The sequence below is a fragment of the Zea mays genome, chromosome 2 (assembly GCF_902167145.1).
Source record: "Zea mays cultivar B73 chromosome 2, Zm-B73-REFERENCE-NAM-5.0, whole genome shotgun sequence".
Lineage (NCBI taxonomy): Eukaryota > Viridiplantae > Streptophyta > Magnoliopsida > Poales > Poaceae > Zea > Zea mays.
This window is the reverse complement of record NC_050097.1, coordinates 13551276-13564775: the sequence shown is the minus strand read 5'-3', so window position 1 is coordinate 13564775 and position 13500 is coordinate 13551276. Positions and strand designations below refer to the sequence as shown.

Below are 13500 nucleotides of genomic sequence, written 5' to 3'. Positions count from 1 at the left end.
ACAAAATGCAGGGGTAAGGCTTGCCTCGTTTATTCCTTTCCCAAACCCCACCCATGTGGGATTCTCCAGCACTGGATCTGTCCTTAATATAATTATTGGTACCATGGAACTCACATTTAGAAGAGGTAACAGTTTTTTTATAATATTGATTTTATTATCACGAGCAGCATGCTATATAATATAAATCAAATGCGAAGGTATAGCACCAAATCAAACTGCATTTTGAAATGGAGTACCAAGTATGTAACATTGTAGATTTAGTGTACTTCATGGTAATTTAACTTAGTCTTCTATATCATTATTGACCAGTGAAGAGCTAAGTGTCCAACACGACTGTTGAATTCAGGAAAGACATGTCGGACCAGCATACTCTCAAGCTCTGTTTTATATGGATCTGTTTGCTTCAGTTTATCACGGAGTGTCCCAATAGCGAGAAGAGCACCATCTTTTTGGCGATATGGCTTAAGATCAGCAGGTGCTTCATCATACCTGTTGAGTATATCATCAATTAGAAACAATGTGGAAAATAGTGGGCAATGAAATTTAGCTTGGTTTGTTCAACCCACTATGACAGATATAGTGGTCACTCTACCATTTAGTGTTTTGGGAAATGCAAGCAATTTATAGGCCACAACAGCTATTATTCTAGCAGAAATTCAAATGACTGCTCACATAACATTAGAGATAAGTAGGTATAAGATATACATAACACAAGTGCTTGTCGACAGCCCAAGACATAAGCAAATCGCCAACCAGACAATCAAATGCTGGTTGCTTAAATTCTTAACAGAACATGTGAAATCTGTTTAGCGCCGTTAAATAAATAGCCCGCTAGTCACTTTAGCGCCGTTAAATAAATAGCCCGCTAGTCACTTTAGCGCCGCTAAGTGTCTATAAACAAATAGTTTGTTAGGCAGTCTAGTGCAGCTATTGCCTGATATAGCTCCAGTAGCACACACCCATAGCCCCATAGCACAGAAAAAAAGAGCAAAAGCATAAAGAGAAGGTGCTCCAGCCACTATAGCAACGCTATAACACTGTTATAACCTACTATTTTCAAAATTGATTAAAAAGTCCATAGAAGTTAACGGTTACAAGTTGGTAGGCCAAACTTACCTCCTAAAAATATCCACAATGAAATGGATGAACTTTTGGAGATTGTTTTTCCCTCGCTTTCTAATCAATTCACTCACAAAGTCCATAGCAGCTGTTCGGGGACTGTACAAATCTTCGATGATATCTGTAAACATGAAATACAGCAATGAGTATTCAAAATACAACGAGTAATCTGGTTACACTGCTGAACTGAGACAAAAACAAAAACCACATGATTCTTATCAGTAATAACCCATTCTAACCAAGATTGATATACAGAGAGCAGTAAATTCACCATAGCCCTTGCGAACATATTCATGGGGATCTTCTTCCCATAACTTTTGGTCATTGTCATTGAAGCACATAAGAGGAAAAATTATCTCAAAAAAGAAGTATATCAATCTGAGGCTGCATCATCTGATACATACTGTTCTTTGTAACACTGCAACATATAAACCAAGCAAATACTGTGTTATGGTTTATAGTAGGCGGCCTAAACAGCCCTCTAGTCGGCCCATTATAGAGGGACATATAGATAAGGATTAGGAGGATCCTTAGATAAGGAGAATCTGTTTAGAGATCCTAATATTAAGGAGTCTGTTTTTAAGGAGAGTCTGTTAGAGTTCCTAAGATTAAGGAGTCTGTTTAGAGTTGGACTATAAAGTCCAGGCGTCTGTAATCAATTGGAAGCATTGATCAATCTAAGAAGTGATTGTTCCCTGCCTCACCTGTGTTCCGCACCTCACCTGAGTTCCCAGCCGAGCGGCAGCACGGCGCCCCTTCGCTCCCGCTCGTCCAGCCAACTTGATACTCACTCCTATAATCTGCGCAGCCGAGGTGTTTCTACCAATTTGGTATCGGAGATGCCGGGATCCAACACCGACGACAGTGCAGCGTCCGCCACCCAGGCGTCGGAGTTGGCAGCGATCACCACCGCCCTTGCCGAAGTCCAGCGCCAACTAGGGGCCTTCGCAGCGCAGATGTCCTCTATGTCCTCGCGCATTGCAGCAGTGGAGACTCCGCCTGCATCAACGGCGCTGTCCCTTCCAGCAAGCTGCCCCTATGGCTTGCCCGGGTATGGAGGCATACCCCCCACCACGACGCCAACTGATGATGTGCCACCACCCACCACCACCCAGCTCCCAATCCATCTTCTACCATTGCCACATTCCCCTTCGCCCATCCCACATTATCCACCACCTACACTGCCATCTCTCAACACCATTCCCCATACTCCTACTGCAGGAGTTCCTCGCTTCCATCGCCTCGAATTTGCCCTATTTGACGGCAAGGAAGACCCCCTCCAGTGGCTCAATCGATGCGAACAATTCTTTGAAGGTCAGCGCACGCTGGAGGATGAGAAAGTCTGGCTCGCATCCTATCACATGACAGGAATTGCCCGGACGTGGTACACCCAGCTGCAGCGTGACGAACCCTCCATGTCATGGGAACTCTTCAAGCAGCATTGCCAACTCCGCTTTGGGCCCCCATTACGCAGCAATCCTCTCGGCGAACTGACACGCCTTCCATTCCGCACGACAGTGGATGACTACCAGGAGAGGTTTTGGGACCTGCTAGCCCAAACAGCTCCACTGTCACAGGAGCAGAAGGTACATCTGTTTACGGCTGGACTTCCGGAGCGTATCAAGATCGATGTGGAACTCATGGCACCACGTGATATCAATCACGCCTTGAGTTTGGCGCGCGCATATGAACGGAGGTCACAAGTGCTCGATCACCAGCCGACATCAACCACCAACAAGACCATGCGTCAACCCCAGCGCCCGTCTGTACCAGTACCAGCACCTCAACCAGCGATTCCTACAGCTCCCAGTACAGGACAGCAGCGAACATTCAAGAAGTTGACGCCTGCCGAGATGGCTGAGCGGCGTCGCCAGGGACTTTGTTATAATTGTGATGAACAGTATGTCCGTGGACATCGCTGCCCTAAATTGTTCTATCTTGAGGTCACGGACTATGAGGAAGATGAATCTATAGAGGCTGATTCAGTTCCAGGGGACCCAACACCAGTGATCTCCTTACATGCCCTCACGGGTATCCATTCTGAGAGTACCTTGCAGCTGGAAGTACATATCATGGGGAAAGCTCTTACAGCCCTGTTGGACACAGGATCTACTCACAACTTCATCAACCAAGACACGACACGCTCTCTGAAACTGGACTACCAACCAAGCCCAGCCCTCCAGGCATCTGTGGCCAATGGGGATAAAATCATGTGTTGTAAGCTCTCCAACAACATCAGCTTGACTATCGGCCAGGAAGACTTTCTGATGGATGCTTATGCCATCCCAATTGATTCTTTCGACATCATTCTCGGGGTCAAATTTTTGCGCACTTTGGGGCCAACACTTTGGGACCTCGAGAACCTGTGCCTATCTTTCTGGAGAAGGAGACAACAGATTGTGTGGAAAGGACTGGGATCAGACCGGAAGGCCATTAATGTGTACCCAGCAGTGAGAACAATTAGCACAGATATCGCAACCACCAAACCGATGATGGATCGTCTGCTCCTGCAATTTCAGAAGGTGTTTGCTACGCCCAGTGACCTTCCTTCAGCAAGAAGGTGTGATCACAGGATCCACCTTTTGCCAGGAACAGCACCCGTTGCAGTTAGGCCATATAGGTACCCACAGCTTCAAAAGGATGAATTGGAGGCACAATGCACAACAATGTTACAACAGGGGATTATCCGCTACAGCACATCAGCTTTTTCAGCTCCAGTACTCCTAGTGAAAAAGAGGGACAAATCATGGCGCTTCTGCATTGATTATAGGGCACTGAATGAGAAAACAGTCAAAGACAAATTCCCTATACCCGTGGTTGATGAGCTGCTAGATGAACTGCAAGGCGCACATTTCTTCACTAAATTGGACCTCCGATCCGGCTACCATCAAGTCCGTGTTCATCCAGAAGACGTACACAAAACAACCTTCAGGACACACCATGGGCACTTTGAGTTTCTGGTTATGCCATTTGGTCTCTCAAATGCCCCAGCGACATTTCAGGCGTTGATGAATGAAGTACTGGGTCAGTTCCTTCGCCGGTTTGTCCTAGTATTCTTTGATGACATCCTCATCTATAGTGCCACATGGTCAGACCACCTCATACATGTCAAGGTTGTCCTACAGACCCTGCTGACCAACAATTTGTTTGTCAAACAGTCCAAATGTGAATTCGGCGCGACATCCGTTGCTTATTTAGGGCACATCATCTCAACTAAAGGAGTGGCTATGGACAGCAGCAAGGTGGAAGCAATTACTTCTTGGCCGATCCCAAAGGCACCACGAGGACTGCGGGGATTTCTGGGATTGGCAGGCTACTACCGGAAATTTATCAAAGAATTTGGGTTAATCGCTGCACCGTTAACCAAACTCCTAAAGAAAGAAGGCTTTCAGTGGTCCCCAGAAGCCGACTCCGCCTTCCAAGCGCTCAAACGGGCACTCTCATCAGCACCAGTCCTGCAGCTTCCTGACTTTAAACGGACTTTCACTGTGGATTGTGATGCCTCGGGCTCAGGGTTTGGTGCTGTCCTACACCAAGATCACGGCCCAATAGCTTTTTTTAGCCGGCCATTTGCAGCCCGACACATAAAATTGGCAGCATATGAGCGCGAGCTCATTGGGTTGGTACAGGCAATACGTCACTGGCGTCCTTATTTATGGGGCAGACGATTTGTGGTACGAACTGACCATTTCAGTCTCAAGTTCATACTAGATCAACGACTATCCACGGTACCACAACATCAGTGGATTAGTAAGTTGTTTGGCTTTGACTTCACAGTGGAATATCGGGCAGGACGACTCAACACAGTGGCTGATTCTTTATCTCGCAGGGACACAACTGAAAGTTCAGTCCATACCATATCAACCCCAACATTCCAGCTGTACCAAGAATTGCGGGCAGAATGTGCTAATAATGATGAGTGGAAACTCCTCCAGGCTCAGATTACAGAGGGATCCCTAGAGGCCCCATGGCAGATACGGGAAGGCTTGATACTGCACAGCCGCAGGGTGTTTATCCCAACATCATCCAAACTCATTCCCTCAATACTGGAGGCCGCACACTCAGTAGGACATGGTGGAGTACAAAAGACGCTGCATCGATTAAGAGCTGATTTCTTCATTCACAAGGATAGGACACTGGTACAGGATTGGGTCAAATCATGTGCAATCTGTCAGAGGAACAAAACAGAGTCGCTGCATCCCGCAGGGCTCCTCCAACCGCTGGAAGTCCCAATACAAATATGGACAGACATCTCAATGGATTTCATTGAGGGTTTACCAAAGGTCCATGGTAAGTCTGTCATATTAACTGTGGTTGATCAGTTCTCTAAATATGCCCACTTTATTGCCCTCAGTCATCCTTACACAGCTGCGACCGTGGCACGGGCATTTTTTATTGACATAGTGCGGGTGCATGGGTTCCCAAGTTCCATAGTCAGCGATAGAGATCCAGTTTTCACCGGACATATCTGGAGGGATCTGTTCAAGCTAACAGGTGTCAAGTTAAGAATGAGTACTGCTTTTCACCCCCAAACTGATGGTCAGTCGGAAGCAGTCAACAAAACTATTGCCATGTATTTGAGGTGCATCATGGGAGACAGGCCAAGAGCTTGGGTGGACTGGCTTGCATGGGCGGAATACTGTTACAATACATCATACCACTCAGCATTGAAGACAACTTTTCGTGTAGTATATGGCAGGGATCCACCACCTCTCATTCCATATAAGCAGGGGACAGCAGACACTCAAGTTGTGGATGATATGCTACGGGAAAGAGATATATTTCTAGGGGAAGTCAGAGATAGGCTGCTGCAAGCTCAAGAGCATGCCAAAAAGTTTTATGATGGCCGACACCGGGATCTCGAGTTCGATGTGGATGACTGGGTCTGGCTTCGTCTCCTCAATCGACAAGCTCAGTCACTGGTCGAACGACCCAAAGGGAAATTGGGACCGCGATATGCGGGACCATTTCGTATTCTTGAGCGTGTGGGCACAATAGCATATCGTCTGGAGTTACCAGAAGGGGCACGAATTCATGATGTCTTTCACGTGGGACTCCTTAAGCCTTTCCGGGGTACCCCTCCTGCCCTGCCCCCAGACCTCCCACCTATGCAAAATGGCCGGCTTCTGCCATCGCCAGAGAAGATAATAAGAGCAAGGATGCATCACGGACAATGGCAGGTGTTGGTGCACTGGAATGGTACTCAGCCAGTAGATGCAACATGGGAACCTTTACAACAGTTCAAGGCTTCATATCCGCAGTTTCAGCTCGAGGACGAGCTGTTCGTCGAGGGAGGGAGAAATGTTATGGTTTATAGTAGGCGGCCTAAACAGCCCTCTAGTCGGCCCATTATAGAGGGACATATAGATAAGGATTAGGAGGATCCTTAGATAAGGAGAATCTGTTTAGAGATCCTAATATTAAGGAGTCTGTTTTTAAGGAGAGTCTGTTAGAGTTCCTAAGATTAAGGAGTCTGTTTAGAGTTGGACTATAAAGTCCAGGCGTCTGTAATCAATTGGAAGCATTGATCAATCTAAGAAGTGATTGTTCCCTGCCTCACCTGTGAGCCGAGCGGCAGCACGGCGCCCCTTCGCTCCCGCTCGTCCAGCCAACTTGATACTCACTCCTATAATCTGCGCAGCCGAGGTGTTTCTACCATACTGATAAGCATTTCTAAAATCACCAAGTTGGATAACACGTAAGCAAGGGATATCATAAATTGAGTTTGGCAAAAAAAATGACCTAGCACTCGTTGCAATGAAAAGTCCCTGATCCTGACAGATCGTCGCTGACGAAAAAAAATATAGCAGACAGCTATTTTCGATGGCTGATAACTGAATGGTTCAAACGAGCAGATGATCCAAGGACTCCTATTCTCTTTATCATTTACTACAACATGGTACAAGCGTACATCGACGAAACTAACTATACAAAGTTGATTCGCATCATCTGCAAAAAAAAAAAGGCTTCAGAATAGTTGCAGAGCTGCTAACAAAGAATGACAGGATGTTTCTCTTCAGAGAAAATGTCATTCTGATGTCAATACAGATGCTGCTACAAGGATGTGATTGTATAAATCAGGAATGGATATAGAAGTGCCCAAGTTTTCAGGGAGGAAAACTTGTGTACAAACGAAAATGTAAGACAGGGAATGTTTTGGTGTGTTAGCAGTTTAAGAATGTCAGCAGGGAGTGGAAACCCAACTTCATCTAGAAGGTCCTTCGACCTTCTGCCTCAACTGTTCGTAGTTTTGTAGCTCGTCCAGAGAGAGCGACGGTGCGATATCTCCTAACACCTGCGTACAAACACAACAACTTATTTCCGCAGCATGCGACCACAAAGGCTATTACTGTGCTTACTCAAAGTGATTTAGAGTTTTACTGTGATAAAATCGTCGATCTCGACGATGACTTCTTCGGCACTGGCGTCATTACTTCTTGAAGGATCGGTTTCGAATGTTTCAACCTAAAAAATACCACACGCAAGATCAACGGAGCAAAGCTAGGAAGAGCCCAACATATGGCGTAACGGGTCGGCAGAAATACTCACTGATCGCTTTGCTGCATGAAACCATTCTTGTGCAACTGACAAGAGAGAAACGTTCTTGTGCAGCTTATACTTGCGCGTCTGTGCTTTAAGGATCCTGTATAGAAATCGTAGTAAGATCACAGTTGCGGTGAATTTGGAATCAGCAAACCGAAATAATGACCTTTCCCTGTATGATGCCTCAGTATTTACACCGACATAAAGAAGCTTGTCGAACCGACCAAGGCGAAGAAGGGCAGAATCAAGAAGGTCAGGCCTATTGGTAGCCCCAATAATGAAAAGGTCCTACAATCAATTTTGTCTCCATGTCAAGCGTCGAAGAAATGGCAATTAAAAACAAGTATGACATGGAGTAGGGAAACACCTGGCTGTTGTCACTCAACCCATCGATCTCCACAAGTAACTAGTAGACACGAAAAGGGGGGGAAGTGAGAAGACACTGGCCCAGTAATTTAACAGAAGACTTGTGAGAAGTTGTGACACCGCCTCAGGGACGAAGCTAATGATACCTGGGAAACAACCCTGTCCATGACACCGCCAGAATCTGCTGAGGATCCTCGTGCAGGAGCGAGGGAATCAAGCTCATCAAAGAAAATGACACATGGGCGTGCAGACCTAGCCTGAGATTGACAGTGGAAAACTGAAAAAAAAAAAATTATGCACGTTTCACACAATTACATGGCTGTGTAAATTCTGTACCTTCTCAAAAATATCCCGACCATTTTTCTCTGATTCTCCAACATACATGTTTATCAGTTCTGGACCTTTGACGCTAAGAAAGTTCAATGAGCATTCTGTTGCTACTGCTTTCGCGAGTAAAGTCAGTTAGCCCGGCCCGAGTAAAGTCTAGATACACTAAGAAATTCAATGAGCATTCTGTTTCTACGATCGACAAGCACGAACCTTGACAAAACATTCTAATATGCTTACAGTTAGCCCGGCCCGAGTTTTGATGGTTCACACACCGATTATCCTGTCACATATACACAAGGGTTTGGATTACCCAATCAACTCTGAACCCAGAATGCTCGCGGGTCACGTAGGATGAGATGATGCATTTCTTAATTATCTCTTCTTTTTAAAACCGTTCTTGACTTGACGAGCTGACTCCGGCCGGCCGCCGGCCAGCTTGATGCGCCACCAGCAGACTCAGACACACAGTGCTGGTATATTGGTCGAGACGTTCAGGCATAGCCAGATTCGACATGGGACGGGACGACACACACTATTCTACAACCTCCGCTTCAAATAATCAACAATTAATCCATTTGCTAGCTACCATCAACACTTAGCGGAGTAAAAGCGCATATTTATTTGCTACTGCTGCTCTAATCATGAAGACATGTACAATCTCATTTGATACAGGATCACTTATAGGTCTTTAAAGTGCTAAAGGAAAAAAAAAGACTCACACGACTCTTTTTATATATCTTCTGATCTGGAGCTTAAAGTTATATCATGTGGTCTCTTATACATGAAAATCGTGATGCGGTCTCTTATACATGAAAGTCAAGTACATATTTTGATGTTCGTATTGAGATCTTTTAAGTTTGTCGAGTAGTTTATCGCAAACCAACTGGTTTGTTTGGTTCGCGGGCTCACTTGTCACAACGTTTAAGATTAGACAGATTTGATCGGATTAGACGTATAATTGGTTTGTAGCCACAATTATGATAAGATTTTTCTCATGCTGTGTAGGTTAGAACCTTTATACAACTGACCCATACGTTACTCCTCACGTACGCCGCAGCGCCATATTATAAGGTCGTGCTCATGTAGCCGTGCAAAATTAAAATAGGAAGGAGGTGCGATAGGGAGCATACATGAAGCACTTTGCACTTTTTATGGAATAATAAGATAATTGTTTTAAAAATTCAGAACAATTACAGCGTTAATTCACTGTAGACAGATGTGCTGACAACGATTACAGTAAAAAAACGGCTGAATTGAGCAAGAGCATATTGCGTGCGGGAAGATTTGAGATTCCATCAAAATTGGCAAGTGCTAGCGCAGGTAAAGTCACGCAACTAGCAAGCTGACTTTCGAGTTCATTAGGTAATATAACTTCAGCCGCCCGCAATAGAATCAACTCAGACTAGCAAATCAAACATGTTCTTATGATATCTCCAACAAAGCTGAATCTGAAAAACAAAAAACTATCTGGTAATACATTTCCATTTCGCTTGACACCATCAGCAACTCAGGCCTTGAGCTTGCCAAAGAACCTCTGCTTCTCGTCTGTGGTCTGGAAGCGCCCATGTCCAAACTTGGACGAGGTGTCGATGAACTTGAGCTTGATCTCCTCCAGGGCCAACCGAGACGTCTGCTTCAGCAGAGACTGGCGGAGAGTCACCACCCTTTTCTTGGGGCCGACGCAGCAACCCTTGATCATCAGGTAGTCGCCCTTGATGATACCGTAGTGGGGGAAACCACCCATGGGAGTGATGTCCTTCTCGGTCCTGTAAACAACCAGCATTCAGAAACTGAAGGAGCAAACTCAAGATTGTGAACAATGTTACTGCTGCAGTGAATCAAGGATACCTGTCAAACTCAGTTGAGGCGTCATGGCTTTCCTGTCCGGCCTTGCCAATCTTGTAAACCTTCTTGTTCATCTCAGTGCGGTGATGGTATCCGTTCTGACCAGCACGAGCAACAGTGTACGACACCCTAGCAGGATGCCATGCACCGATACAGGCAACCTTGCGGAGGCCCCTGTGGGTCTTGCGGGGAAGCCGGGTAACACCCCAGCGAGTGACCACGCCTTCATAACCCTTGCCCTTGGTAACTCCGATGATGTCGATCATCTCGTCCTTCTGGAACACAGCATCAACAGGGACCTCCTCAAAGAACTTGTAACCATAGTCCACCTTGTCTGCTATAGTGCCACCGTTGACCTGGATCTCCATGAGGTGAGCCTTCTTCTGCTTCAAACCCTTCATCTTTCTAATCTGAAATCAGATAAAGAATATAGCATGTGAGCATAGCACAATTTATAACTAAACTGTCGTACAATGACAAGTAAATTCAAACCTCACCTGAGTGTGGGCAATAACACGGATAACTGAAGCATACTTTCTCAAGCTGCAACTGGATTTCTTTCTTGCCTGCGTCGCTGTCGTATTTGAGGGCATACTTGGAGAAAGCCTTCTTCTTGCTCTTGCACCAGTTCTTGTAGAACCTTCTCCGCACTTCTTCGCTAAGGTGTTGGGCCCAGACAGAGTTGAGGGTTCGTAGGCCACGGGGGGTCTTCACATTCCACAAGTCCGACAATGACAAGGGGAGGAGTCTCAATGATAGTCACAGCCTCACAAGTTTCCTTCTTGTGGAGCTCTGCACAAAATCAACAGTGTTACTACTCTCATGCACAACCCATAGCAATCCTTAGTCTCGTTGTTGACTATTTATGTTAGCCACAAAAGCAACAGTAGTTGTCTCATACATAGAGAACGTGACGTAAAAACCGCGACCTATGATGATGATTGAACTTACTGGAGCCAGGCTTCTCGACCTCACCACAATGTGTGTCATTCCAGCCTTGTAGCCAAGGAAGGCGGTGAGGTGACAGGGCTTCTTTGGGTCATCCCTCGGGAAGGACTTCACTGCAGCAAAAAAAAGGTACATCAGATACATAAACGACGGGGTTAGTGTGCATTGAGTTGCACATATACAGCTAGTACTGCACTAGACTGAAAATATATGTATGTATACTTAAAGATGGAAAGACTTGACAATAACTTACGAACAGCTTCATAATTTAGTAATTCAACATTGGGATGCCGCAATTTTAACGTTTGGAGCACACACACACACACAACCACTGTACCAGACACGCCCAGTGGTATATTTTAGTCACGAACGCATTTGCGCTGCTTACAAAAACTGCACGACAGCCAGTTTTTGCAAGAAAAATCTCCAAAGACTACCAATCTTGTTACAATCCAAATAGTGCTAGCACACAGGAAACGTACGAGATGGGCTACTAAGACCACTAAAGCAGTTCTTGCAGAAACTGCACAACCAATGAACGTGCAGCCCGTTGCTCACTACTACGCAGATCAGCAGCAGCAATCGATGGACGAAAGAAGAAACAACTAGTTGAATGCATCGATGCTGCAACACGTACCCTTTCCGCGGTGGCGGGAGAGGATCGCTTCCTGGGGAGGAAGCCAAGGGAACCGTGCCTCGGGTGCTCGAATTTACGGTGCGACATCCTCGCCTGCCTCCTTCCTTACCTGAAGCAATCATTTCCGATAAAACAATTAGATCCAGGATCAGGACACGACGATTTCTAGAATCTGGAGGGTTGCACAGATTCGGGCGATGAAATAGCAGACGAACAACGCGAAGTCGACCTCAAAACGAGGGGAAAGGGCGTTCTTCTTCTTGGTTACCTGAGGGGAGCGCTAGCGGCAGCGGCGGCGGCGCTGGCTGGGCGGAGGCGGAGCAGGTAAACCCTAGAGAGCGAATTTATAAGTGGTCGTCAGTGTGAGGGTTTGGCAGAGTCGGACGAAAATGCCCTCGACCCTAGGACTGCGGTCTGCAGTGGCGGGACGCACAGCGTGCCTCGATTGGTGTCGACCGATCCCATCGGTTTGGGCTGGGCTTGAGCCCAATGTCTTTCTTTGCTAATGGAAATGGTAAATTTGTGTATAATTGTATATCCTCCAAACCAGGAATGAAAAACTTGAGAAGGGGGAGAGAAAAAAAAATGAGCACTGTAGAATTTTGGGTGAGGAAGTGGGCAAGTGGCAGATGGTTTTGGCAAAACCTATATTCTGGTACCACATCGCAGCAAACTTTCTCGAGACTATCTGTTGCGAAAGTTTGTTCAATTATTGTGTCTTTAATATGTTGCTTCTTTAACAGAGCTGGAAAAGACGTCACTAATACAATAAATAGCAGCCTTTACATTGGTTTCGTCTATATTTTCCTTAATAAAAAAATGGTTTCGCTTATATATATACCTTTCGCTTATATATATACCTTGGTGCACAACGAAGAGTGTGCAGTCTTCGGGTAATTAAATGTGTAGTAGCCAACCAAGACATTCAAGATAAATAGTTTAAGAGCAACTCTAAAAAGATGCTAAAAAGTTTTTCCCAAAACATGATTATTAGGGGCATGTTAAAAAAAATAGAGGTGAAATATGGTATATAAAATACAGTAAACTAAGCTAAATTAAAAAAACAAATTCATCTATACTTGTGTGTGTGTTTGGCCCTCCGGGCCACATTCCTACATGCTACCTCTATTGGTCTATCATGCTGATCGTTTATATTTTGGTGGTTTGCTATTTAACACTGCCATGTTGAGGTGAGTATCGCTCGCAAGAAGCTACATGTTTTAGATTACCGTGATCCTGTGTCAAACTCTACAAGTATTTGATTATAATTTAAACTATGTCGTGGCAACGACTGAAATCATACAATTCAATGCCTTCAAGGAAGTCTGAAACATACCGTTTGGCGGCACAAATGATCCAGCAAGGCCGCCGAGTCCCCGACCGTGTGCAGAGCCACGGAGAATGGCACCACTGGAGACGATGACGTACGGATTTTGCTCACACCGGCCGACTTGCCGAGCACGAACAAGGAGGCATCGCTGCTGGCACTACAAGACAGCAACAACAAAGAAACAAGTATTGTAGGTAGACAAACGCTGCAGTTAGTCCTCTTCGACCAATGACAAATCACAGCAACAAAAGGAACTCTGTTCATTGCAACATTCGCTTAAAATTTTTCCGAGACAACTTCTAGACGATGGCATGTAAACAAGACAGAGACCTCTCCCAGGCGAACTAGCTGGTTCAGCGTGTGTACCCAAACTAGCTGTATT

At 45.6% G+C, this 13500-nt stretch overlaps 1 protein-coding gene and 1 pseudogene across 2 annotated transcripts; both read right to left on the bottom strand.

Moving 5' to 3' along the window:
- Positions 1-273: 273 nt before the first annotated feature.
- Positions 274-7063, bottom strand: LOC103645999 (importin beta-like SAD2 homolog). Its single transcript, XM_008670743.3, has 4 exons — positions 6862-7063; positions 1391-1537; positions 1117-1240; positions 274-489 (listed from the first exon to the last, which is right to left on the bottom strand). Exons 2-4 carry the CDS (start codon positions 1458-1460, stop codon positions 291-293), a joined length of 393 nt encoding a protein of 130 aa, XP_008668965.1. The 5' UTR covers positions 1461-1537; positions 6862-7063; the 3' UTR covers positions 274-290.
- Positions 7064-9680: 2617 nt separating this feature from the next.
- LOC100382258 (60S ribosomal protein L3 pseudogene) lies at positions 9681-13451 on the bottom strand (annotated as a pseudogene). The gene is made up of 7 exons (NR_164614.1): positions 13125-13451; positions 12057-12119; positions 11789-11897; positions 11155-11264; positions 10701-10995; positions 10207-10613; positions 9681-10124 (listed from the first exon to the last, which is right to left on the bottom strand). The product of NR_164614.1 is annotated as a 60S ribosomal protein L3 pseudogene (transcript).
- Positions 13452-13500: the final 49 nt, after the last annotated feature.